A 27,575-nucleotide genomic window follows, 5' to 3' on the forward strand; every position below is an offset into this window, starting at 1 on the left:
AATGGTGTGCGGTACCGAATTGCAAGACCGGCAGTAGAACCGAGCAGAAACGTTCTTTATTTCGAGCGCCGAAAGACATTGTTACTTGGAAAAAGTGGGAAAAAGCTATTACCCGCAAAAATAAAATAAAAAGATAAAGGACAGATTTAAATATAAAATCCTGATGGAAAAAATATAATAAAATTTTGCTAAAATGTATTTGAAAATCTCTATCAATTGATCCCGGTTCATTATCATTTCATCATAAATTTTCAAACTTTCGGAATATTAGATATAAAATTTATATAATAAAATACGAAAATTTATAATAAAATATAAAAATTTATGATGAAATGTTAATGAATCGAGGTCAATTGACAGAGAGTTTCAAATACATTTCAACAAATTTTATTACATTTTTTTCCATCACGGAAGGATTCGTTTTTATTCACAATTTTGAGAATAAAAACTCAATTTTATTTCATATACATATTTCACTAATTCATTTATAGTCTTAAATTATTTAAAGCGTTATTAATTTATCATATTATTTTGTGAAGACTGCAAGTGGAATAAAGACAGACAGATATTCCTCCGGCCTCTGACGTCCCTCGTCACCCTGCGAACATCGATCGCAACGCCTCTAGTGGCTACTAAAGAAATAAAAAGTGACACACAAAATGATCCATCTCCACCTCTGAAGTTTCCAGACCTGTATATAAGACCGTGATCGCGCTCGCCATGTCCATGGAACAATAAATTGACGAAAGATCGGCAATAACGCTTGCTGGTGGGTGGTACCGCCTCTCGTGGATAACGCGAGCGATTAGTCGATTACTCGGCGCATACACGACCGCGGGGTGTATGTACACGACGCATGCGTAAAGCACATCGACTGCAAAATGTGACGTATAGGACGCACGCGTAAACAGTCATTAGATCGGTAAGATAGATTTTGTAACCTCACGAGGCACGTTTAACGGCACATTTAACGGCACGCCACTCTTCTCGCAGCAGTCTCCAGCGACATTTCCAATTTCTCCTAAAACGTGATTCCGCACAAGAAAACTGTCGAATGACAGTTACGTGAAAATTTCAGGCAAGAGGATTCGACCCTACATTTACCGAGATGAGTCTCGAATCCGGTGGAAGAATATTTTATCAGCTGCTCTTGGCAATCTTGCTTTTTCATCCACAAGTAGATGGGAATTATTTTAGGACTAATTCGAAAAAGGACGACCAATGTTTTTGCAAGGTACTGGACGCGATCGATATTATATTAGAATTTCTGTCATTTGCTACAATCGACATTTACATAACATACGCTTTATGTATTATACATTTTGTATTCTTAAACTTTCAGTTAAAAGGATCGATAGACGATTGTACCTGCAATGTGGACACTGTCGACTACTTCAATAACATGAGAATATATCCGAGAATTCAGAGTCTTCTAGTCAGAGATTACTTTAGATTTTATAAAGTAAACTTGAAGCAGGACTGCCCGTTTTGGGCAGACGACAGTAAGTGCGCTATACGTCATTGTCATGTGTTACCTTGTCAAGATGTAAGTATTCTTTTCTCATCATTTATCACGTTTTAAATAAGTGTCAAGCGAGGATCTCTCCCCAATCTCTCGTTTCCTCTTTATTTCTCATCGTCTCGTAGGATGACATTCCAGAGGGTTTAAAAGGGGAGGTGTCGAGAAATATACATTTTAATGAAAGCCCGGTAGACAAGTACAGAGCCGGTGCACAAATCACCAATTGTAGACACAGTGCGAGAGATCACAATATAGAACTCGGATACTTGAATACGACAATCAGGTGATGAAAACGATGGGATAGATTTGCTATCGAGAAAAAACCTGATATCAGATTATAATCTGATTTTTCTAGTTCCGAGAATTACAAAGAATTTGAACGATGGCAGCGGCACGATGACGCACAAGATAATTTCTGTGTAAAGGAATCTAGTCCCGGAGAATACGTGGATCTTTTACTCAATCCTGAAAGATATACAGGATATAAGGGAGTCAGTGCACACAGAATATGGCGGAGTATTTACATGGAAAATTGTTTTAGGTATGTTCTCTCTTTCTCTCTCTAGTTGTGTCAAACATTCGTCATGTCCTTATATGTTAGTCTTATCGATTGTTATTCACAGGCCTGAAAACTCGCCTCACATTTTTATACAATCTTCCAAAATAAATGGTAAGTTGCCAATCACACTGCATCAATCATTCCAGTTTTCTTTATTCAGTTGTACGAAATAAAATTAGATATAATCTTACTGCATTTGCTTCATTTACTTAAACTTTTAAAAATACAAATGTATATATTTCGTTTTTGTTATAGTCTTCCCTTAAGAATATTTTCTAAACGAGTTATGAATTTAAGTAACGTATAAAGCATAATTTTTATTTAAAAAAGAGCTAGAAGAGACAAGTTGAAGAAAGATAAAAAAATTGAACAGAGTTAAATGTAGGTTGTATCAAGATTAATCAAGTTTTTTCTTCGTTTTTTTTCAATATGTACAAATAGACGTGTTGTGTTTCAGGAATGTGTCTAGAAAAACGAGTCTTTTACCGAGTAATATCCGGCTTGCATGCTAGCATTAATATACATTTATGTTCAAAGTATTTGATAGTCCCCCAAGATGGATTACGAGTATCGGCCGATAATCAATGGGGTCCTAACTTGGAAGAATTAGAAAAAAGATTCTCTCCTGAAGCAACGGGTGGCGAAGGCCCCAGTTGGCTAAAAAATTTATATTTCACTTATTTACTTCAATTAAGAGCTCTAGCCAAGGCTGCGCCTTACTTGGAGAGAGAAGAATATTATACGGGTAATGAAATGGACGATGAGGATACCAGACTGGCTGTGAATGATATACTGACTGTTGTCAAGTGGGTACATTTATTGCATATGTGTGCAAATGTGCAAATATTCTCCTTCTCTCTCCCTCTTTCTATTTCTACACTCGCATTCACAATTCGTGTTTTTTTTTTCTTCTTTTCAGATCATTCCCGGAACATTTCAATGAAACAGTAATGTTTACCGGTGGAACGGAGGCACAACTGTTGAAAGAAGAATTTAGGCAACATTTCAGAAACATTTCGCGCATTATGGATTGCGTTGGTTGCGACAAGTGCAAGTTATGGGGTAAATTGCAAATCCACGGTCTAGGCACCGCGTTAAAGATACTATTCTCCGGAAAATTCGACAAGTGGGAACCAACGCTCAATAATCTCAATCGAAAATCATTCTTCTTGGAAAGAAGCGAAATTGTTGCCCTGGTGAATGCTTTCGGAAGGTAAATTTCACGTCTGATTTACATATTTATAAAACATATATACACGTATAAACGAGAGATGAAAAATCTTGCATTGATAATATCATCTTTGCAGATTATCGGAGAGCATCTTCGAACTGGACAGATTTCGCCGGATGATGAGATAACGTACCATTCTGTAATTACTAATCGATAATTAGGTCCTATACGGTACCACTACGAGTCTACATCACGTAAACGCATCACGTAACTCAGATTTCTATCTGAGTCTCTATCTTTTCTTCCCTATTTGTTTTTTCTTTTCTTTTGTTCGTTTTTATTCGTAGAGAGTATTTTGTGAATACAGGTTTGACGCAGGCTCCGGGCGCTGCAAACACATGTAGCTAAAGAATTAACTGTATCGAATTAATAACTGTAGAATTAATTGCCGTTTAACATCGTGCAATTCCGCTTGAGCGAAAGGGGACGGGAAATGTGCTGTTTTATGTTGGATCAGTTGTACAATCATGCAAATGTAAAGTTTAAGAAACATTTATAGCGTACGCATCTTTTAATTACTTAACTGTCAACAATACAATCGAACGCGGATCGTAGCTGTTTATATATATTTATATTTTATGACGAAAAGAAAAATCTGTACACGTTAAATGTACATGTTGGGCCCGATTGCACCAGTGTTTACCTACGTCGACGAGAAATCGATGAGGTTTCCCTTTACATTTGTATCATGGCTAGGACAACGCTAAGTACTAATCGTAATTGAGATGTAATTTAGTACATATACATACATACATATATAGGATATATCAGGATAAACGAAAAGAGAAACCAGACTATTGGTGTATGTGCTTATTATACAAAGTAATTAATTAGAGGTACCTATTTTATAAGACTGTCCTCCGAATTGATATTTCTTTCCGACTTTGATCGTAACTTTTGACTCTGTCTGTGATAAATATCTTATCTAAGGCAATTAATTGTATGCATACATATATACATATATACACATACACATATATATTTTTACATACTCTACTAAACGTGCGCATGTGCATATATTATACTATACTTTAAAGAGTCAAAATTTCGTTTATATACGATAGATATTTTTTATTCTACATATAAACGATTACTGCATGTAGAGATACATATAAAGGTCCAAATGATTGATGTAAAAGCAATACGAGCTGCGAATATTCGAATTATGTAACCGTATGCAAGTTTTTGCGTTTTATTATATCGATACTTGTTACGACTACCTGTAGACGAGAAAAAACGGACATTTATAAATAAATAATGTGTACGAGTGCAATATTTCCCAACGTGTTAGCACGCCTCAGTCGAAACTCTTTAGTCCATTTAGGAATTAGATCCGGGAGAATTCGAATCCAGTGAAAATCGGGAAGAGAGAGAAGGAAAGGTTCGAAATTTCAAGTACGAGCTTGCATTTCGTGACCGAAACAAGGTAAAAGCGCAAACTCACTCGATCGGCGTTACCCGCCGAGGAAATTCGAACGGCCAAAGTGATCGTTCGTAGAGTTTCGCGTGTTCTGGACACGGAGGCGTTCCGTCCAATCTCATCATTCCCCATCAGCTGTCATTGGCTGTCATTGGTCGTCACACACGTAGGGTAGGCAGTAGACTCGTTTTCACTTGTTTTGTATTCTGGAAAGTTTAGCGGGAGAATATACGGTGAGAAGTAGTCGTTGAGCCATCAAGCTCGGGATTGATGGTGGAAACGGATATATCGTCATCAATTAACGAATTTTGCTCAGAATTCTCAAAGTCAAAGTCAACGATGAACGACACGTTGGAATCCGATTACGCGAAAATGCTTCACGACATAAACAGAGTCATATCGGATGGTAAGTGGTCACAAGTGACGAGCGATTTACGATTAACGACCTTTATGTTTATCATTCGACTCATCGACTCATTGTCCGTGTCATCTAGATTACACGCATCCCGAGACGGTGGACGGTGTGCCGATAAGAAAGTTATTTGTCAGCAATTTGGCCGAAAGGGTTTGTTGTTTTCACTTCTCTTTACCGTTTTTTTTCTGCGTTTAACTGTGATCGACTAAAATTCATGTCATTTTAACCGCATTTTAATCATTTCACGATTCTTATTACAGACAACCTTCAAAGACTTGCGCAAGTGCTTCCTTACTTACGGCAACGTCGAGAGTTGCTACCTGCGCAGAAATCAAGGCAAGAGTAATTACGCATTTGTCACATTTGCCACAGTTTCGGATGCAATGGCGTAAGTTTCAACGACTCACTGAGAACACCACGAGTCAGTCCACGAGTCAGTTTCCAATAATACATTGTTGAATCATTCGTAGAGCCCTGCAGGATGGAAGTAGAAAGCAAATAAGGTTACACAACAGAGACTTGAGAGTGATGCCCGCGGACTCTTGGCATCAACCCGACAGCATCGAGCAAAAATTCTACATGAGGAAGGAGCGGAACAGAGCTTCCGACAGACCTGCCAGCGAGCAATATTCTCAAGGATGTCTGCAGAACGACAGCGAGAATGTATCCATCCACATGTTGAATGACGATTGTTTGAGACACATCTTCCTGTTTTTGCCCATTGCGGACAGAGTCCGCATAGAAAGAGGTGAGTACTTGATACACATGGTGTAGTAACGGTGGTGATGGTGCGTCATGCTCTCAGGCAGACTCTGCTGCTTTACTCAAGCGTCTCGTCTCACTTGTCGCGAGTGTTTCTTTAACTATTACCGTTGTTTTTACAGTTTGCACACGTTGGAGGATATTGAGCCAAGATTCCTGGCACATGATGAGGGCGCTAGACCTCTCACCGTTCACGTGGGGTCTGGCAACTCACACGATTCATACTGCCAAGCTTCGTAAACTACTATTAAAATGTGGCCGGTTCTTAACGCGAATAAACCTGTCTGACTCGATCCATTGTTTGAGTCAGAGTACACTGACCATAATCGCCAAGTTTTGTCCCAACCTCACGAGCATCGACGTCACCGCGCTGACCGTCTGCAGTTCGGGCATAGAAGCATTAGCGCACAACTGTAACAACATAACGAGATTCAGCCTAGGGCCGTCAACGTACTGTTGCGACAACGAATTGAAGAATTTCTTCTCACGGAACAAGGGCTTGGAGTATCTTGCGATCAGCAGAAATAGTCTTTTGGGCAAATCTCTGTCGGGCCTGCCGGCGGAAACCGTGCATACAGTTATATTGGAGAGGTGCGACCTTATTCAGGATGTTCATCTTTCTCTGGTAAATGCTCAAATTCTTTCTTTCTCTTTTTTTCTATCGTCATATCGTTGAACGTAACACACATTGGCGATTGTCACTCAACAGGCACTGAAGAAGCTCCAAAGCCTCGAGCATCTCGCGATAAACGACTGCATCGGCGTGGCTGAACGCACATTGGAGACCATCGGCGAGCATTGTAAAAGCCTGAGAGTACTGGAGCTCCGTGGGGACTTCCCTTTCACGCAAACGTCCGACATGCTATATCTCACTCGTCTCGTTGGTCTACAAATCTTGAAGATTACGTACAATCCGAAAATGTCGGACGAGTTCCTCGCCAGCTTGGTGCAACGATGTCAGCAACTCGTCTGCCTCGACATAACATGTAAGTCACTCGTATCTCTTACGTACGCGATTTACAAATCGCAAAGATCGACAATGAATTGTCGTTTTGTCCAATATAGGTTGCCGCAACGTGACGGATGACGGATTGACGGCGGTCGCTACGCTAACGAAGCTGGAGAGAATGACAATTAGCTATCTAGATCGGATTACCGATAGCGGATTGCAGGATATCTGCGGCTTGAAAGAGTTGGAATGCCGGAACTGTCCGTTCATCGGCGATCACGGCGTGTCGATGCTCATCGAATCCTCACCTCAGTTACGACTGCTGGACCTCTCAGGTTGTCACGATATCACTTCCACCGTTTTTCACGTTGCCAAAGACGCGTGTAACAGTCGGTCCAACAACGTAATGTTGAAACTTATCATTGGAGGCACGTCGATTATGCCCAAGCACGAAACCGATGATGATGATGATGATGTAGATGATGATAAAGATGATAAACTGTCGCCGCTTTTGCAAATCGTTAATGTCGATTTGTCTGATCGACGTATATGCACTGCCATGTATACGGACGATGATGACGACGACGACGACGAGGACGACGATGACGACGACGACGAGGACGAGGACGATGATTATTTCGATTACGATGACGACGACGACGCGGTTTATTGGCTCGGGGATGATTCCGATAATTCGGAGGTACTCTATTGCGAAAGTTTTAACATATATCCCCCTCTTCAAAGATTCTACTTTTAGTTTAATGCGCAACAGCTCAGATTTAGAGCGTGGTTTCTTTCATAGTTTTCTACGTGATGTCGGCTCATTTTCTACGAAAAATCCTCTATCGGATTGCCATATTCCTAAGAATTTGTACACAAGTTGTTACTCGACGATTGATACATTGTATAGGCAACTTTATGTTATATTTCTTCTCCATGCTGCCCTACAGAGAAAAAGAGAGAGAGAGAGAGACATTACACAGTATATAAGTTATTTAATATGTAAGTTATTTCGCATTGCAGTACGAGATAATAAAATCAAGCAAACCAATGTTTAAAGTGCGTGATACTTATTCCCACCCGACGCGCCATTGATTTCATTGCATTTCGCACGCGTAAAATCCATGTTACATTCGACCGCATTTGGATCTTGAGACATCAGCTGTAAAGAGAGAGAGGAGGGGGAGGCAGAAAGAGAGAGAAGCATTTTACAACAGCTTTGTATTTCTTCTTATCAATATTACCATTTGTTAATCGCGCAATGTAACGTCATGTGACAACCCAATTTCCGAGCGTTTTACGCCCCTACATACTTACATCTTTACTTACATACTTAGAGACACTATCTCTTATTCGATTTACAAACATCGCGATTTACACTCGCAACACAATCCGGTGATTTTTAAGCCAACTCGGAGACGGCTGCTGTGAATGTGTAACGCGAGATTAACTTGTAGATTACATCTCTACGCGAAATATATTTGACATAAGAAAATGCAACATACGATAAACTGGTCGTAATAGTACGATTTAATACATCTATACGTGTTGTTGCGTGAAACGTGATCCTGTTGCGCTGATTATACTACTTGCGCGCATGGCGTTGCGAACAAGATTCAAGTCTTGCCACTTTTATCAATGATAAAACGTACCAATGTCTGATAAAGTTATCGTAAAGTGTCTATATCGAATGACGCATGATCAAATGAAAAATGCACGTATCAATACTATCAATATTTTGTTCTTCAAGTATCCGTCAATCTCTCAAGTTAATCACTAGTAGTAGTCGTAAAGCAACACGGCACGTTTGAAACGCGCTTTGCGAAAACTGCTCAATCAAAGTCAATCCTTTCGCTGCAGTCTCTAGAAATCTTTTTTCTCCTTTTGTTCTCTCCCTTCTATCTACTTGATTTATTTATTGTATATTGGAAATACTCGAGTTTTACTATCGTAATCACATGCATGTTTTATATCTCTAAACTATCATAAAAGATTACAGGATCCAGCTCTCGTTGTATATTGAGCGCCAACAAAGTGGAACGGAGAACATTGCCGTTCATTGTGTACAACACGTAATTTGCAGCAAAAGGATTCACGATCAAAAATACTCTTCATGCAACGAGTTTTGCAGTTTTGAAACTGTCTTATCAAGTAACATTGCAATCACAATGTAAGGCCGCGATTATGTGAAAAAAAAAGAAAAAAGATAAGCCTCTTTCTATTTTTTCTTTTCGTTCAATTAATCGTTTACCACATCGACATCGACATCGACATTGACAGTCGACAAACTGAAAGGTTCATATATGCGCGATGTGGTAACGCTTTCTATTTTAAATATAAGACAAAGAGCATAATGCATAGTGGCCGACGATATCCAATACGTTTATACGTTCAATTATTAAGTCGCAAAAACTCGCGGGACAAATCATTTCAAAGGTAATCTAGGTCCCGTACGAGGATATCCTCGTATTACCGCTTTGGTGAAAAAATCAAGGAACAAAGATAAAATAAGTTGAAATCGCATTCAATCGCAGCCATGTCATGTATTTTGACGTAAAAACGACAGTTTCAGTAGCGATATACACGCACGCACGAGTTTCTGATCGTGTGAATACGGTTCGTACGGATGTCAGGTACAAATACAGTTATACAAATAGCTGAGTCAAATTTCTGCAGTTGGATTCCTCGGATGACGTTCGCGTATAGATTCGATGCTCAATCGTGTATCCTATAATATGTATCACGGGGAACACAATCTGCTCACGAGTCTTTAATAATAAACTCATATCGCAATTCTTCGTCTTACATACTTTGAACGGAGGCGAAAGAACGCATAAAATGAACATTACTCAAATTAAAATATCTGGCACAGTGGCGTGCTGCGTGCAAATTACTCGGACAGCGATAGCACTTCGCGTCAGCGAATGAAACGAACGAGCTCCGGAGTCTTTCCAGACGCTCGTCTCTCGTGCAGTCTTGTCCGGTCCAAACGGAGCTAACGAACGTGTACCCCACTTGCACTACACACTTTGTTGATTACTACTTATATACAATTATACGATCATAGCCGTAATCGCTTTTTCTTCTTCTCCTTTGGTTCACTTTCCTCCTTCGTAAAAGAAAACGGATGATGGTAAATCGATCGTTCAGACCACGTTCCTGGCGACTCTCGCAATCTGCGCGCATCTCCGTCTAATCATCATAATCTCTGTAAACCGCTCACGCGGCCGTTCGACGGTGGATACGGCCGGGAATCGTGAACGGAGTTGGCACGTCCAGCAAATTTCCGATAAATCCGATAAGAAATTTCGCAAAAGATTAACACCGCGACGAGAAGAAACGAGGATAAACGCCACCGTGTGTGATCGAATGGAAATCGAAAGAGACTAAACGATAACTTAGGAATACTGAACGCGAATGTACGTGGTCAAGTATGTAAGAGTTACATTTATTCAGGATTGCACGCTCGCTAAACGCGTTGGCGTAGTCGGCTGCAAGTCCATCGTGCGGCACACCCAGCCAGCAATGTCCACGTTCTCCGACTCGGCCTTCTTGATCCACTCGTGATTCTACAACATGCGGAGAACCGCGCGTGAGAAGCAACGACGAGCAATCCTTCCGCTCCATCACGCTCAAAAACATTCCAGGCGGACGTACCATCAGCGTCTTCAGGTCCGCCCTCTCGGCTGGGTTCTTCTTCAGGCACCGGTCCACGAAATCCGTGAAAGCGTCGCTGAATATCCCGGGTGGCAGTTTGGGCGGTGGCTCGTTGACTATGTACTCCAGCAGCTCGAATATCGCCATAGGCCTCGGACTGCTCGCACCTGTCGTGCGAGAAGAGAGGTTTATCGATCGAAGAAAGGCAAGTGGAGGAAAGTGAAAAAACGAAGGAGCGAGAACCGACCGTGACCCGGCGATTGGGTGGTTGGCGTGGGCGCGTTATTCGTCGCTGGGTTCTCCGTGCTGGGTTGCGGTGGCGCCGATTGCGAACCGAATATCGAAGCTAACGTCTTCTCGTCCGGTTGTGGGATAGGATACATCCCGATCGCCATTTCAACGAGCGATAATCCGAGCGACCAAATGTCGCTCTGAACCGAGTAATGCGTCCCTTGTAATCTCTCCGGCTGTGAAGACGTTGAAAAACGATCGGCATTAAATCGACATCGAATCTTGTCAGTGTAGACACGTCTGGTGGCGGACAGGCGGTTCAGTCGTACCAAGTTGCTTACCGACATGTAACTTCGTGTGCCGACGAACGAATTGGCCATCGAATCGATCAGTTGCCCAGATACGCCAAAATCGCAAATCTTGATCTCGCCCGCGCTGTTGACCAAAATGTTGCTCGGCTTCACATCGCGATGCATTATCGCGTGTTTGTCTCGCAAGTAGCTCAAGCCCTTCAATACCTAAAAAAAAGAGAAGCAATTAATAGCTCGTACAACACGGTCGCGTTTACCGCCACTCGGATCGTCATGAATATAGAGGAGGAAGAGAACGATTGAAGAGCGTGTAAAAATGTGCGCGCGTATCAAGTAACCAGAGTAACTGGACCAGTCAAGTCTCTAATCGAGTTGAAAGTTCGCCTCTTTTGCTTTGCGTTTTGAAGTACTTTTATCCCGTGCAAGTTGAAAGCGCGAGAATGCAGCCGAGCACTTCGAGGACCATGCAGCAGCCGACTCGCGCGTCCTCCGCGCATCTGTACAGGAGGAAACTGACCTCGGAGGAGATAGAGGAGTTGCATCACGAGCTGGAAACCATCGATCATATGATAGCTCTGGAGACTCTGTGCGAGAAGCTGAACACAAGCACGGTGACTGGCTTGACGAGGGAGCAAGCTCGCGCGATCTTGGAACGGGACGGCCCGAACGCCCTGTCTCCACCCAAGGTCACTCCGGAATACATCAAGCTTTTCAAGTGCATGTTTCACGGATTCGCCGCGTTGTTGTGGGTCTGTGCGAGTCTGTGCTTCGTCCTGTACGTTGTCACGTATCTGATGCGGGAGCCCGACGTCGGCATCGTGTGGCTAGGCATAATCATCGTCGTGATATGCATCACCTCGGGCGTGTTCGCGCATATACAGGAGACGAAAAACATCAAGGTCATGGAGTCGTTCAGGAAGATGGTGCCGACATTCGCGACGGTGATGCGCGACGGCGTTAAATTGCAACTGGGCACGGAGGAGCTGGCATTGGGCGACTTGGTGGAGATACGTATGGGCGACAAGATACCGGCGGACATTAGGATAATCGAGTGCAGCGGGCTCCGGGTCGAGAACTCGAGCATCACTGGCGAGAGCGAGCCGGTGGTGCGCACCGATTATCCCACCGACCCGAATCCCCTCGAGTCCGCGAACGTGGCCTTCTCCACGTCGTTCGCCGTGGCGGGTGACGGCAAGGGGATCGTGATCGCCACGGGGGATCGTACCATGATAGGCCGTCTGGCCGGCCTGACGTCGCATCTCGCCAAGATCGAGACGCCGATCGCCAAGGAGATCAGGCACTTTGTCGAGATCATCACGATCGTGGCGGTTCTGTGCGGCCTCGCGTTCTTCGGGCTGTCATTGTTGCTCGAGCCTAACATCGTACGAGCGTTCACCTATCTGCTCGGGATAGTGATCGCCAATGTGCCCGAGGTGCTGCTGGTGACCGTGACGACGGTGTTAACGCTAACCGCTCAGAGGATGGCGAGCAAGAACTGCCTGGTGAAGAATCTGGAGGCGGTGGAGACCCTGGGTTCGACGTCGACCATCTGCTCCGACAAGACGGGCACTCTCACGCAGAACAAAATGTCCGTGTCGAATTTGTGGTTCGGCCACACCCGATACAACTTTCCGCCGGGCGAGATAATCGGCGTCGAGCGGGATCTGCTGCTGGAGAAGCCGGCGTTCCGCATAATGTTGCGCGCCACGACGCTCTGCCTGCGCGCCGAGTTCACTACCGAGTCCTACATGCAGCCGATCGAGAAGCGCGAGATTATCGGCGACGCGTCCGAGACGGGTATTCTCAGGTTCTGCGAGCACGTGCATCCTACGAAGAAGTACCGCGAGGCACATCCGAAGGTCGCCGAGATACCGTTCAGCTCCATCACCAAGTATCAGATGTCGATACACCAGGACACCACTGGCTACACGATGATAATGAAGGGCGCCCCGGAAGTGATACTGGAAAAGTGCGCGACGATTCTGACGAGTGACGGCGAGACCAAGGAGATGACCGCCAACGATCACGCGATATCGCGCAGAGCCTGCACGGAGTTGGGCTATCTCGGCGAACGCGTGCTGGCGTACTGCGATCTGCACCTGCCCGGCACCGTGTACGGGCCCGAGTACAGATTTGACACCGACCTGGCCGCTTCCTACAATTTCCCCACCGAGAGATACAGATTCGTCGGGCTGATAAGCATGCAGGATCCGCCGCGGCCGGGGGTGCCCGAGGCGGTGCAGAAATGCCGCACCGCCGGCATCAAGGTGATCATGGTGACGGGCGATCATCCGGTGACGGCGATGGCGATCGCCAAGAAGGTAGGTATCATAAGCGAGGGCCACGAGACCCGCTACGAGCGGGCGATCCTGCAGGGCAGGTCTTACACGCAACTGGCTGACAACACGCCGGACAGCGGCGCCGCCACCATCATCACCGGCGCCGAATTGCGGGGCATGAACGCGAACGAGCTGGACGACGTGATCCGCCACTACGAGGAGATAGTGTTTGCGCGGACGTCACCGCAACAGAAGCTGCTGATCGTGGAGAGCTGCCAACGGCTGGGGGAAATCGTGGCGGTCACCGGCGACGGAGTCAACGACTCGCCAGCGTTGCGGAAGGCCGACATCGGGATCGCGATGGGCATCGCCGGTTCCGACGTGGCGAAAAACGCCGCGGACATGATACTCATGGATGACAATTTCGCGTCGATCGTGACCGGTGTCGAGGAGGGCCGGCTGATATTCGACAATCTAAAGAAATCGATCGCGTACACACTGACGTCGAGCGTGCCGGAGATGCTGCCCATGCTGAGCGGCCTGATACTCGCGATCCCTTTGCCCCTGGTGATCGAGCTGGTGATCTGCATAGATGTCGGCACCGATCTAGTGCCCGCCATCGCTCTGGCGTACGAGAAGGCAGAGTCCGATATAATGCGCCGAGCACCAAGGAATCCTCAGTACGACAAGCTGGTGAACAAGCGCCTGATATCCATCACTTATGGTCAGATAGGAATGACGCAGTCCTTTGCCGGGTTCTACACCTACTTTATGGTGCTCATGATGAACGGCTTTATGCCGACTCGCTTGTTGGGCCTGCGAATAGAGTGGGAGGACCCGTCCATCAACGATCTACGGGACTCCTGGGGCCAAACGTGGACCTACGAGAACAGGATGAACCTGCTGATGGAGGCGCAGAGCGGATACTTTCTCTCCATCGTTATCACGCAGATGATAGATCTGGTAATGTGCAAGACCAGGCGCAACTCGATCTTTCAACAAGGAATGGGCAACTGGTTCGTCAACTTCTCCTTCGGTTTCGAAGCGATCCTAACGGGGCTCCTGCTCTACGTTCCAGGCACGGAGTACGTCTTCCACACTATGCCACTGCAAGCGTTTTGGTACTGGCCCTGCTTGCCGCTCGGTATATTTCTTTGGGTCTACGACGAATTGAGACGTTTGTGCATTCGTGTCTTTCCAGGCGGAATCATGGAAAGAGAAACGTATTACTGACTTATTGTCGTTAGTATTGTGTCGTCGTCGATTATCGGAAGCAACGCTTCGCGTTATTGTCTTTCCTCCTCGTATGTAGATGTACAAGCGAGCCTCTGACAGTCCTCTCGAGTTAATAGAATAAAAGTTTCACTTACGGCAGACGTGATTGTACCTAGGATGGGTTCCGGGATTCGTCCTGCTTTTTTCAATATTAAGTCTAACGATCCACCGTCCATATACTCCATGCATATGCTAATTTCTCCATCGCTGCAATATATATGCATCATATTTACTCAATGAAGAGCACGTACGTGACAAGTTATCATAAGTTGAGTGAAACATGAAACGTAATTACGTAATGAAATTTCATTCAAGAGTACCTGTAAAAAGCGCCGTAAAACCCGACTATGTGCGCAAAATTACACTCGTGGAGCACTTTTAGTTCTCGGATTATTTGCTTCTTGATAGCTGGTTTCACTTCCAAATGTATCAACTGAAATGTAAACAAACGTAAAATGGTGAGAGAAATACCATCGAGTGTCCAAGTAATGATGAGATAGAGAGCACAAAGTATACAGATAAGTACCTTTCTGGCCATTATCAGACCATATTTTTTATGTCTCACTTTCATAACGACACCACCATTACCGGCGCCCAATTCACCCAGTTTTTCAAAATCTTCGTCGCACAGCTCTCCAACTTTTTCTTTCTGCCCTAGGAAGCTCTCCAGTCGCTTCCTTTGCTCGTCGTCCATCTCCAGTTCCTCCAACCTCTCCTGGATAGCATCTATGCTCATTTTACCCATAACGCTGTGGAAAAGTTTATAATTTTCAAATTGCATTATTTGCTACATTTATTATGTTAAGTTAGTCGTAATAATTTGATGGAAAAAGTCTCAAAGAGAAATGTAATAAATAAGTAAATGAATTTCACCGAGAATGAAATAAATGGTTTCACTAAGAATCTCAATCGTTACTTTAATCAATCGTGGCTAGAGTCTGGCAGATACTGTCCGGACTGGGATATTTGCAGTAGTTGTAAAATTGAAAACAGCGATAGCAGTAGCGTTCAAAGTACGCTTTGCTCGAATGAAACATTTGTCGACTCACTCGGGTATCACTGAAGGTTCCGTATACGTGGGTAAAGGTGGGACTGGTGGTGACGGTGACACTGCTGGTACCGGTTCGATCGAGCCAGGTGGTAGTGTCAAATTGAGTTTGTTTTTTGACATTTGGGACAGAGTTGGCTGAGAGTGTTTACAAACGACGTTACACGTAGCACGTTACGTTAATAAACAGCCGGAGAGATATCCCACCACTTTGACACGCGAAATTACTACTTGTCACTTGCGGACTTGTGGATCATACGAGATTAAAAGTAGCAAAGAAAAGGCAGGAAAACTGACAGTGCAACCGACTCGGCGTTTATTGTACTCGTCGCTATTCCACAAATTTCGTGCGAATCACAAATACGCTCGTGTGAACCGCACTCGTAGAATCGCACTCATCGCATCGCGTGCCGTTTTTCTCGCAATGCTATAAAGGCTCGTAAAGATCGTAAAGATTTACTCGCCACTCGATATACAGATCGTTGGCACAGTGAGCTGTCAAGTGCGCTAGCGCGCTTAGTCAGATCAAGTTGCACGGTTGTCGATGAATCTTTTCGTTTACCAGAGGGATTTCATTGTTTTATTTTGTTACGGAGGAGTACGTTCCTATTATGTGTTCTATTTCGTATGACGATAATAAAAATTATCGAAACTAGAAACGCGCGTCAAACGGAGAAACCTTTGACTGTAGAAATATGGACTGCCAGCCTCCCCCACTTTCTCCATTCATTAGCAATGAAGTTAGCTACGAGTGTTCCAACATCTTCGAGATAAGCTCCGACCAGAGACCGGGAAATTTGAATGTGATTTCACTTGCAATTATTATAATCAAAGTTTTATTTGTGTAATTCCAACATAAAAAAATTAAAATTTTTAATATATATATGATTTTCAGTACTGGCAGTGAATTTTGGAACGCAGCCATGGACTCAAAAATTGACGTACCGCCGAAATCGCCATAACTATACATACGTCATAAGGTGCTATTTCATGCTGACGCTCGACGCTCATTTTAGCGTCAAAACAGATCACGTGATCAAAATTGACCATTGTCCAGCGTTAATTTTGATCACGTGACTTGTTTTGACGCTAAAAATGAGCGTCGAGCGTCAGCATGAAATACCACCTTCATCTGGACTCTTGGACGCGCGTACGGCGGCCAATAGGAAAGCTCGTTCCCTTGAGTGCCCAATAGATCCCCAGGAAACGAGGCCTCTCAAGGTGCCTTTTCATGCAGCGAATTTTTCGCTGCGAATGATTTTTAGCGAGTAGCGAATAATTCGCCACTAATAGTTTGTGAGCGTCACATCTGTATGGTTGCATGTCAACAATAGTAAGAAAATATTATACATAGTTGTTTTGAAATGCTTTTAAATATTTAAATATAATATTTAAAATTTAACAAATATAGATTAAATTATTACTTTGTAGGAAAATCTTGAAATCTTTGTAATGGACGACGACTCGGTTATAAACTGGACTTGGTATAACCACCAACTGCAGTGGTTATTGCATATGTACAATAAGCAAATTATTATTATATTGTACAGAAAAGAAAAGCTGCTGCAGTTGCAGCTACACTTTTACATTTGAGAAAAAGTGGAAAAAAAAAGATATTGTAAAAAGAAATATTGGATAGCACCCATTTTTCAAGAAAGGAAAGTGCATGGATTTTTTCATGCTGTGCTACCTAAACTCGTTTTAGAAGATTTGAGATTTAATAATTACATACGCATGTCTGCAACTCAATTTGAAAAGTTAACATTCTTAATTGGAGCAGACATATTCGCTCCTTGCGAATATTCGCTACAAGCTGAAACTTTTCAGCGAACAGCGAATGATCACGTGACCAGTGAAGCCAATTCGACCACGGGGCCCCCAGCAGCACCGAAGTAGTGGGGATGACACACCAAGCGAGAACGTACGTCGTGTGCGCTCAGCGCTTCGGCTGCCTTCGAGTAGTGACGGGAGGCAACATTTGCTGTCTCCGTCTAATCCTACCGAACCGTGTGACGTCACGAGGCTCGCGAGCGATACAGCCGAAATCGCGGTTATATGTAATCAATATGTATAGATTATATATAATCAGCCAAATATGATTATATAAAAATAAGATGATATCACGCCAAACGGCGGATATTATTATGTATAATCCTATAAAATTACATGTCATTAGATCTTTTCGGATCTAATTATGTATACTTACGTCTGACTAAATTATGTCCATGTTTTCTCGGGTATATTATATATTATATATATATATATATTATATATATAATAAAATATATATAATATATATTATATATATATATAATATATATATATATATAATAAAATATATAATATAAGAATTCCTTTAAACCAGTTTTGTCAAAGTCGCCAAGAGTTTCAACAATGAAACTTACATCATTAAATGATGTTTCTCTATCATCATCAAATAATGATGTACATACCTAAAAACTTTTAATTTATATAAAAATTTATTTTTAATCGGTAATCGTTGTAACATTTCTTTAGTAGCAGTTATATAAAATTGTAAACAATTACGTCAAATAGTCGTAACTACATCGATATGACCCTCTTGTGTTAAATAAGAAAGATATTCTTCGCATTCCTGTCCTAAAGAAATATCAAGCAATTTTTGATTTTCTTCTAAAGAAAATGTAACATTTGGCAAATTTTCTAAAATTTCTGGCTTTAAAAAATTTCGAGACATGTCAGTCAGTAAATTAAAAGATTTCGATTGTAATAAATAAATTCGTGTTTCTTCAGCTTGAAAATAAGCATTAAATATATTGAAAAAATTTAAAATATAATGTAGAAAAAGAAAATATGCTTTTGTATCTACATTTTGCATAATGGATAACAGATATTCTCCAGATTTCGACTTTTCTGTTATAATTATTTCATTGAGAAAATGTTGTATAGTATCCTAATACTTTAGAAGTCTTGAAATGCAAGAATGACGAGAAAGCCATCTCGTCCCAGCTAATTTTAGCATTTTATGGCTTGATTGTTGGAAAGATTCTGTAAAGTCTTGAAAAACTGCGGAACGTTTTGGTGTTTTGTTAATAAATACACCAATTTTTTTTAAAAAGTCATCGCAAAATGCGGGTATTTTTGCACATGCCGCATGTGCAATTAATGCAACAGCATGGCAGGGACATGCAAAGGTTTGCATATATTTACATTTTGCTTCTAATTTTTTTAAAAGAAATATGCTTCCCGACCATGACTGCTGCATTATCGCAAGACAAAGCAACAATATTTACGAACGGAATACTGAATTTCTCCATTTCAATTGCAAATGCAGAACATAATTTTTTTGCGCTACAATCTGTTGCATTGAGGTCTATTAATTTAACTAGTTGTAAGTTGATCCGAAAAGATCTAATGACATATGTAATTTTATAGGATTATACATAATAATATCCGCCGTTTGGCGTGATATCATCTTATTTTTATATAATCATATTTGGCTGATTATACAGGGTGTTTCCTAAGTAAGTAGACAAACTTAAGGAGGATATTTCTTGGCTTATTTTAAGAAGAAAAGGTCATATAAACATATGTCCTAAAATGCTTTGTTTTCCAAAAAAAGTACATCACTGTTTTCGTTCACTTTTCGGATAGCGTGCTTTTGCAGTACGAGTCAACAGCGGTGGGAATGGAGTGGGGATGATCTCGCGACGCCGCAAGTGAACACTCGTTTCAGACTGCGCCGCGCGGCCGCCGCGAGACCATTCCCACTCCATCCCCACCGCTGTTGACTCGTACTGCAAAAGCACGCTATCCGGCATCACTGCTATCACGTTATCTTTGACGCAAACTTTATTAGTTCCTATTAAGTTTAGTAATTTTATTAATTATGGTAAATTACACAAACGCCGAAATGGCAGATATGCATTTCGTATACGGTCTTGCTAATGGAAACGCTCGTCAAGCAAGACGTATTTACAATGACAGATACTTTTGTTTGAAAAACAAAGCAGTTTAGGACATATGTTTATATGACCTTTTCTTCTTAAAATAAGCCAAGGAATATCCTCCTTAAGTTTGTCTACTTACTTAGGAAACACCCTGTACATAATCTATACATATTGATTACATATAACCGCGATTTCGGCTGTATCGCTCGCGAGTCTCGTGACGTCACACGGTTCGGTAGGATTAGACGGAGACAGCAAATGTTGCCTCCCGTCACTACTCGAAGGCAGCCGAAGCGCTGAGCGCACACGTACGTACGTTCTCGCTTGGTGTGTCATCCCCACTACTTCGGTGCTGCTGGGGGCCCCGTGGCCGAATTGGCTTCACTGCACGTGACCATCATTCGCGGCGATTATTTCGCTGCATGAAACGGCACCTATACATTTTAGTTCCTGTATTCCTCAATTGGTCGATGGCGGCGCAAAACCTGAAGTTGGCTGCTGGCAGTCTATATTTCTATAGTCGAAGGGCCAACGCAATCTGTCACGTGACAAGCGATACCGCGAAATGTAAATGTCCGTTTCGATCTACGATTCGGGATAACCTCCTCGCGTGACGAGCGCCTTTTTTAGTCGCAATAACAGGAGTTGGCTCCATCGGCACATTAAAACTAAATCATAAAGAACAAAACAAAATCTCGTTTGGATTTTGATCGCGCAGCCACGTGCGTGGAAAAACGTGGAGCACACGCGTAAACTCACGCACGCATGATCGGTGAGTATCCCTTGTGTGAAGTGATTAAAGTGACAATTTACAACCCGATTCTTTCGTATTCGATCGACTCGGAGTTTTGCCACGTTTAACCACGCGTTGTGTATCGTCAGTTACAGACGCGGTTGCGTCCACAGTTGCATCAGTATCGGGTGCAATCTGCTTGCTGAATCCGCTGAATGCCATTGCTGGAGCAATGGAGTTTATAACGTTGGAACTGAGACCACGGTTACAGTCGTGCAACGTATTTATCGCTGTGCGAGAAGAGTTTCGCTCTAAGAAAAACATTGAAATTAAGCTCTTGGAAAGTAACGTGATATTGGTACTCGAGAGGAATAGCGTAAAGTTCTCACTGCCATTTGTAAAGGTTATACCCACTTCACTGTCCGCGTTAAATGTAACGGGTAATTGGATTTCCTTTCGTTTACAAATGGCGCCGCTGGAGTCTGTATTTGGATCGTTCAATACAGAAATCGTGACAGATTCGAGCAGAACGGTCGAGCGTTCGGTTACTCGTTCACCACCCCTTTTAGACGATATCAAGTTATTGTTCGAGTCATCGGGATGTAACATATTATGCACCTGTTGTAAGAGCGTCATCTCGAAGTCGATTAGCTTCAAGAGGTTTCTACCTCTACCCGACACGGAGTACGATCCAGACGAATGGTTCTGCTGCAGGCACACCTCCAAGAGCGTCCCAAGATCGAGCGACGTACAACCACGAGAAACGGATTATCTCTATGGTTTTTGCTTCTCGGTGTTGCACGAGAGTATTTTTGCCGATAATGTACAGGTGGATGACAGCACATTGACTTGCAGCAAATGCTTCTTACGTATAGGTATGCTTTACGCGTATAGTTTATTCAAGGTATGGAACTGCTGCATCGATTACAAACCATGCAGCGGTGCATCGAGCACCGTAAACGCTACTGATCCGCTCGGTGATTTTCTGATGCTCGTAAGAGTCTCACTGAGCGAAGCTCGAGGAGCAGTGGGAGAAGCTGGAGAAATTATCCTACAAACGTCTCACGGCAGACGGAGTCATTGGCTTTGGATAAGAGCGATGGATCGTAAATTAAGTTTAATGACGGAGCCTAGTCACGGTGTGAGCCACGATACCAATACCGATACGATTTTCTTACAACAGAAGTACGTTGCCAAAGTTTTGTACAAGTATGGGGCCAGTGGTGTCACTACTACCGCTAGTACTATTGATAACACCGATGCTACGTACCACGAAGTAAGTTTGTCTGTGATAGAAGCTGGATTAAAGTACTTGTTGTCGTCTACAAAGCGACTGCCTCACATTTACAGAGCTGTTGCCGCAGCAGACTGTTTTTTCGGTTATATCGTCTTACAAGAAACGATCAACTGAATATCACAGCTTTGTCGTTGAATAACGTCGAGTTTGCGTACGCATTACTCTCATACTCTGTGTATATATTTATTTTTCTACATAAAACAATAAAAGAAATACTGCTAAAAGACTCAGATCGTCATTACTTTTCTCTGAGAGAAGCGCGACTGGCACGGAATCGCTCACATCACACTTAGTTTGTTATTTCGATGTCATTTCGTGCACGAGAAACGCACAAGTTTATTTTCCATTAGAAACCCAAGTCCATAGTGTGGAATGTTTATTACACGTCAGGAATAATGTATACGTTAACAAGATACTTAGACGAGGGGATTGCGCCTCGATGTAATCGAAATCGTTAGCCGCTGCGTAAATCGTAAAACGATTCTTACAAACGTACAATATAACGTGCAATCTGTACAATGTGACGTATGTATACATCGTAGCTTTGCAAATTGTACGCGCGTTTGATCCGCCGCTCGTAATTGCATGCGTAAGAAATTATGGCATTAACGAGCGTTACGCGAGTGCTCCATGTGCATGCGTACTTGGAAGAGTTACCGATATCGATATATCGTATCCCTATCTCTCCGTGAATTTATCATTTAATTATCAACCGTTTTGTTTACCATGAAAATGAATGTCCACGGTGTGTCATTGACAAAATACATTTATTAAACTAATTGAAAAGTGGTAATAAGAGGTAATAGATAGCGTGTTATCCCTTCTCTGGATGAAATTAATTGTGTAGTACCGTTGTAGTACGCATAAGAAAATAGGCGAAAAGAAAGTATCGATCGAGATATTAATTTGATAATGCGACGGTGCGTGAACGCTGAATGAGAAGCCTGGCACTACGGCTCTTTTACGGGCATTAGGCCACGATTTCTAGTATATTGTGCTAAAACTAAACTCGTCACGTAAATACAATCGTATACTGTATACAATTATGTAACATTCGTTTGATCACTAGAATTGCGTATTCTGTCGATAAGAGGTCTTATGTACATCCAGTCACCGTCTTTGGTTTCCTTGAAGAGCTACGCAACAAAGGAGAAAGAATGATTGACGACGGACATCGGTGAACGAGAGAGAAAGAGAGAGAGAGAATACGAGTACCGCTTACCTTCGTCTGCCACGCAACGTTATTCTCCTTTCGAAGGCGCGCTTCTTCTCGTTGCTTCTGCTCGATCGCACATTTCGCGGCCGTAGCTTTATCCATGTCGTTGATACGTAGACCGACCGTCACGTCGCGCCAGACCCTCCGTGACTCGCATTCCTCTTGCTCGCACACCGTTTTAACCAATTTCTTCTCCGTGCAGAGTTCTCTCACGTCAGCGAAAACTTCGCTCCTCTGTACCATAAAAGGAGGAAAAACGTTATGAACGAGATGGTCATCTCTCGGTTCTCGCAATTACTGCTATACAGAAAATGTGTGAGCATCGACTTCGTCGTAGCACTTGCTACGGCGAATGCTATTAATTAATTAATTAATTAAACTTATAATGCTAAAGAAATAATAATGGAATAGAGATCGTAAGAACGTTTCAACTCACACCATCCGACCACTTTGCTTCCATCGCGCCACTCCATTCTCCATTGATGATGAGAAACGGCTTTTTCTCGCTCGCTTGAAACGCTTGACACGTTATTCGATTCCGCTTACCGCCGTAAAAAGGTTTCGTTAAAAATTCTACCGTCGCATGATAGCCAGTTTGTACGCAACTTATCGTTACGGTTCCTCCTAGCTCTATCCACGGTACGGTGAGGATAGATCTACCGTAACCGTTGGGGAAAGTTAAAACATATTCCTCGTCGTGTTGCAGCACATTCACCCAGCCCTTGCCCACGTTGTGTACTCCTATACTCAGGCCCAAGAATTTGCTCTTTGTCCATACGTGAGCTCCGAAGCTGATCTTCTTCCCAATGTGCTCGGCGTAAAATGCACTAACTGCAATCGAATAAATGCAATGAGTGCGAGAAAGTTCACGCTTTCCACTATAATTATAATGAAATTGATAACAAAAGGAGGACGAGGTACTTCTCATACCTGGTGGATGATGCGAGACTTGTTCAGCGGTAAAAGCAAGTTGATTCTCTTTGCACCATGGTACGGGACCATCCGATACAAGCTTGCTATTGGAATCTGTAGGATTGTCGGTAGGACTGGCATTGGGTAGGTTCCAATGGCACCGAAAGATTTCACCTAATATGGGATTATACGGCTTCTTAGCTACACCGGATTTACGTCCCGCATGAAAGCTACACAAGTACCAACGTATCACCTGCACCATCCTGTCTCGGGGTGTGGGCATATCTGCGATGCTGAATAAAGGCAAAGCATTACTTCTACTGTGGCGTAACAGCGCAAGGACATTGCATCACTCTCGTTGCGTATTGTACCAATCACATTAGAGGATACCTCACAAACTGGTCAGGGTGAGCGAAGTAATCCGCGTACATCTCAAGAAGCGACCTGCGCTCCAGAATAAACGTCGGTAAGGCAACTTTCGTCAGGTCCATACCAATCTTTACTTGGGACAAGAGATGAGTCACGACTGAGCCATGACTCTCCATGGAGTCCACTGAAAAAGATGGAAGAAAACGGAAGACGGTTTATGCAAGATCAGTTTTATCAGTTGCAGCATTTTACTTCTTTGAACGACACTTACTTTCCGTTTCGCTTTCTTCTTCGTAAAGAGCTGTAACAGACACATATGTATGGTTTAAAATGTCAAGTATCCTGAGGACATTTACAAAGGGGGGCAAGTGAAACAATTTTGCAGGGATACAGCTTGTGTACTGTGTATATATATATTTTTTATCGGCATTCAATAACAAATTGATTCAATAACAAATGTTCACGTTCAGGCCAATGACGCACGAGATATATAAAGGAACTTGCATGCTGCAACACGCAAGCCCTTAACCTAAGGACACCCTCTTTTGCTTTTTTATCGCGTATGCGCGTAAAACATCAGTCACTTACGACTTGAAGTTATGCCCAACATAATGTCTGGTTGGAACAAACCAAGTGGTACCCATTCCTAAGCTCCTTATTCACAAGAACGAGCCGTTTCTTATCAACGCCAAATACTTCGACGGATGCATCGATTTGAAAGCAAACGGTAAAACATTAAATCCGGCCAAAATCGTCTTTCTTTGTTCATCGTTGTGTCAATGAAACATTTTCTTTGACTTTCTAATCCTCGTTTTAAGGACGCGAGTGAGCCGCGGGATGGAATATACCCGCTCGTGAAATGCTTATTCATACGTCAACACAATATTCATATATATATGTATGTATGTATACACATGCAACACCGCCGAAGGATCAATACTGCTCACGGTAGATAAAACAGGCAATTACGCACGCTAACCGCAATCTGCATTATCGACATTGACACAACTGTCATACATATCATACGTGTCACGAGACTCCCATCATTATTTATCAGACAGAAAAATAAAAAATATATATATGCACGTTCTAACATGTTTCACGGTTGAAAAAGTCCGTGTCAAAACTGAAGCGTGTTCACCGCATTAACGAAAACAAAAAAATGCGTATTTCTCAGTGTGAGTATATTTATCTTTCTGATGTGATAATATAAAAAAATAAAAATTTTTATGAAAGAACTTTTCTATTCCGATATTCCAAAGACACGTATATTTAGCGTTACTTTCTTATTCATCGTCATCAGGTGCGTTGTGTGTGTGTATCAGATATTACATTGTACTGATTGTGAGATGTATGTCATTCTCATGTTCTAATAATTCTTTTAGCATAATAAGAATGGACTTACCATCGTAATCAACTGATCCATCGCCCTTGACGGGTGGTAAAGGTGGTTCTTTGCGTTTATCTACCGCGACATTTTCCCCAAGCGAGTGTAACCGCCCGTTATCTGAGTGCCTAAAAAGAAAAGAAAATAAGAACTTACTTACGTGCCGATTAGTTTTATTAAATGCACAGAATCAAACGTATATTCGAAAGTTATAGAAATTATATTTAGAGCAATGTATTACGATAATACATGTCTACAAAGTGTAAAAAAAGATTAAAAAAAAAGTACTCTCTTGACTATTCTCGCAAAAATATTCTCATTATACTTGCAGCGTAACGTGATTCTGGACAAGCGGAGACGGTATTTCGTCCGCGGCGTCGAAATAATCGTCATCCTCGTCGGACGATGAATACGAGAATTGCGGTACCGGCAGGTCCCTGTCCACAACTGAAGGCGAAACAATACAAAGTTTCAATGATACAGTTGATAGGAGTAACATACTATGCTTAATTCATGTCAAATTAGAAACCATATAGACGTGATATTAACCATTCGGTAACGTGGGCACTCTTGGCTCCACGCATTCCGAACCCAATTCAATGCCAGTTTGCACCGTTGCTTCTGGTTCTGCAGTTGCAACTGTAAATAAATCTCAGAATATAGCTTCTCACAAATGCGTAACAGTACCCGCAAAACAGGAAGGAGAGAGGGGAAGAAAACGTAGAAATATAAAAATCTATACCGCGAGATAACGAAGGTGAGACATGTATGGAATTCGGTGGTCCCCTATATATCCCGTTAACCGGTATCGCCGTATTCTGTAAATATCGATCGACATATATATCCATGTGCAGGATGAAAGCAATCAAAGTAGAGAAATCAATAAGAACGACGCTGTTGCAGATACCTTTGCAATTTGTAGCTGGACAATGGTATGTTTAACGGAATTGAGCATAGCGTTAGCTTGCGACAAGACAGTGGTATACTTTTTCTGCTGCTCCTCGTCCTCGACCGTACTCTGTTTCCCTTCGATCAATTTAATCTGCTCGATTAAGAGTTGAAGATAAACATCGGCTTCGGCCACTTTGCGATCAAAATCGTGTTTAGGAGGTGCCTTTTTAGGATCCCATCTCTACAAGAAACTTCCATCAATGTTGCAGCGAGCTTCTCGAATTTAATTTCCATATGATAACACTCGCTGCGATAGTTTGATTTATTTTTGAATTATTTTCATATATTTATTACACAAAGACATGATTAGACCAAATCAAGATGAATGTACATTTGTTCCATACCGCGTGAGAGTGTCGAAGTATCGTGTCTTCCAGAGCCCGGACCCAACGTTCTCTCTCTTCCCCGTTACGTGTTTGAAAGTGAAACGTCTTTGGATCATCTTTAGAAGATGACGTCGTTATGGTAAACGTGCTGTCGTCTTCATCATGAATGCCAATGATGGCACCTCTTAATCGTACGCAGCCACGACGTGCACCGCGCATCATTTTTTCCTTACTCTGAAACATGAGGAGAGTAGCAGTGGGAGATATCCGCGAGGACACTGGACATTGAACATGTCAAAGTATAATTCGCACGTTACGGAAAGAGCAGAAAAATTAAGCGGACGCGACTCGTAAAACATTATTGTACGTATGCAAATATCTTTACCGTGTAATACGACAGGAGGCCAGCATTGTCATCCAAAACGAACCATCGATATTGCCATCCGTTAACAACATTCGTCCACTTGCTGAGCGAACCTTCCATCGTCGACATTTTTTAACAACCGCTTGTTGATCGGTCTAACAAGTAATCCTTACTGATTTCCTTTTGTTTTTGGTTTTACGTAACACACGGTATGCACATATCTTGATAAAAATCAGTTTTTTCTTCGGAATATAGAATAAAATATCACCGCGTCATTTCTAAATCATAAAAAGAAAAGTAGATGCGTTGACAACTGGTGAAGTTGAGTTTCGCCTGCGATAAGGAGATACGGAACTAAATACAGGCATACCAATCTGGACATATGCCACTAGCACGAAGGCAACTAGAAACGACGACCAATCGGAAATAGAT

At 42.6% G+C, this 27,575-nt stretch overlaps 6 protein-coding genes across 9 annotated transcripts; 4 read left to right on the forward strand and 2 right to left on the reverse strand.

Moving 5' to 3' along the window:
- Window positions 1–769: 769 nt before the first annotated feature.
- LOC105286165 (ero1-like protein) lies at window positions 770–4,587 on the forward strand. Its single transcript, XM_011350901.3, has 9 exons — window positions 770–922; window positions 994–1,234; window positions 1,343–1,546; window positions 1,648–1,805; window positions 1,878–2,063; window positions 2,146–2,192; window positions 2,539–2,887; window positions 3,001–3,294; window positions 3,389–4,587. The coding sequence occupies exons 2-9, from the start codon at window positions 1,109–1,111 to the stop codon at window positions 3,438–3,440; spliced, it is 1,416 nt and encodes a 471-aa protein (XP_011349203.1). The 5' UTR covers window positions 770–922; window positions 994–1,108; the 3' UTR covers window positions 3,441–4,587.
- Window positions 4,588–4,860: 273 nt separating this feature from the next.
- LOC105286166 (putative RNA-binding protein EEED8.10) lies at window positions 4,861–7,910 on the forward strand. The gene is made up of 7 exons (XM_011350902.3): window positions 4,861–5,138; window positions 5,227–5,297; window positions 5,408–5,535; window positions 5,618–5,895; window positions 6,032–6,534; window positions 6,619–6,895; window positions 6,975–7,910. The coding sequence occupies exons 1-7, from the start codon at window positions 5,003–5,005 to the stop codon at window positions 7,613–7,615; spliced, it is 2,034 nt and encodes a 677-aa protein (XP_011349204.1). The 5' UTR covers window positions 4,861–5,002; the 3' UTR covers window positions 7,616–7,910.
- Window positions 7,911–8,062: 152 nt separating this feature from the next.
- On the reverse strand, window positions 8,063–16,395 carry LOC105286168 (dual specificity mitogen-activated protein kinase kinase dSOR1). 2 transcript variants are annotated; one of them, XM_011350904.3, is made up of 8 exons: window positions 15,661–16,395; window positions 15,138–15,360; window positions 14,932–15,044; window positions 14,707–14,818; window positions 11,076–11,264; window positions 10,763–10,982; window positions 10,516–10,682; window positions 8,063–10,427 (listed from the first exon to the last, which is right to left on the reverse strand). In XM_011350904.3, exons 1-8 carry the CDS (start codon window positions 15,780–15,782, stop codon window positions 10,311–10,313), a joined length of 1,263 nt encoding a protein of 420 aa, XP_011349206.1. In that variant the 5' UTR covers window positions 15,783–16,395; the 3' UTR covers window positions 8,063–10,310. The 2 variants fall into 2 exon arrangements, with proteins under 2 accessions (XP_011349206.1, XP_011349207.1); XM_011350905.3 differs by having other exon boundaries at window positions 11,088–11,264; window positions 15,661–16,392.
- LOC105286167 (sodium/potassium-transporting ATPase subunit alpha) lies at window positions 11,271–14,700 on the forward strand. The gene has a single exon (XM_011350903.2). It carries the CDS (start codon window positions 11,498–11,500, stop codon window positions 14,567–14,569), a length of 3,072 nt encoding a protein of 1,023 aa, XP_011349205.1. The 5' UTR covers window positions 11,271–11,497; the 3' UTR covers window positions 14,570–14,700.
- A 3,746-nt stretch (window positions 16,396–20,141) lies between the features above and the next one.
- On the forward strand, window positions 20,142–22,411 carry LOC105286170. 3 transcript variants are annotated; one of them, XM_011350909.3, is made up of 4 exons: window positions 20,142–20,360; window positions 20,471–21,150; window positions 21,226–21,597; window positions 21,672–22,411. In XM_011350909.3, the coding sequence occupies exons 1-4, from the start codon at window positions 20,354–20,356 to the stop codon at window positions 21,909–21,911; spliced, it is 1,299 nt and encodes a 432-aa protein (XP_011349211.1). In that variant the 5' UTR covers window positions 20,142–20,353; the 3' UTR covers window positions 21,912–22,411. The 3 variants fall into 3 exon arrangements, with proteins under 3 accessions (XP_011349211.1, XP_011349212.1, XP_011349209.1); XM_011350907.3 differs by having other exon boundaries at window positions 20,145–20,360; window positions 20,471–21,597; XM_011350910.3 differs by having other exon boundaries at window positions 20,143–20,360; window positions 20,471–21,844.
- On the reverse strand, window positions 21,980–27,499 carry LOC105286169 (oxysterol-binding protein-related protein 9). The gene is made up of 13 exons (XM_011350906.3): window positions 27,165–27,499; window positions 26,798–27,013; window positions 26,410–26,634; window positions 26,245–26,320; window positions 26,052–26,141; window positions 25,832–25,949; window positions 25,521–25,630; window positions 24,387–24,416; window positions 24,137–24,299; window positions 23,765–24,039; window positions 23,271–23,665; window positions 22,841–23,068; window positions 21,980–22,754 (listed from the first exon to the last, which is right to left on the reverse strand). The coding sequence occupies exons 1-13, from the start codon at window positions 27,270–27,272 to the stop codon at window positions 22,662–22,664; spliced, it is 2,127 nt and encodes a 708-aa protein (XP_011349208.1). The 5' UTR covers window positions 27,273–27,499; the 3' UTR covers window positions 21,980–22,661.
- Between the last annotated feature and the right edge of the window lie 76 nt (window positions 27,500–27,575).

The sequence above is a fragment of the Ooceraea biroi genome, chromosome 4 (assembly GCF_003672135.1).
Source record: "Ooceraea biroi isolate clonal line C1 chromosome 4, Obir_v5.4, whole genome shotgun sequence".
Taxonomy (NCBI): Eukaryota; Metazoa; Arthropoda; class Insecta; order Hymenoptera; family Formicidae; genus Ooceraea; species Ooceraea biroi.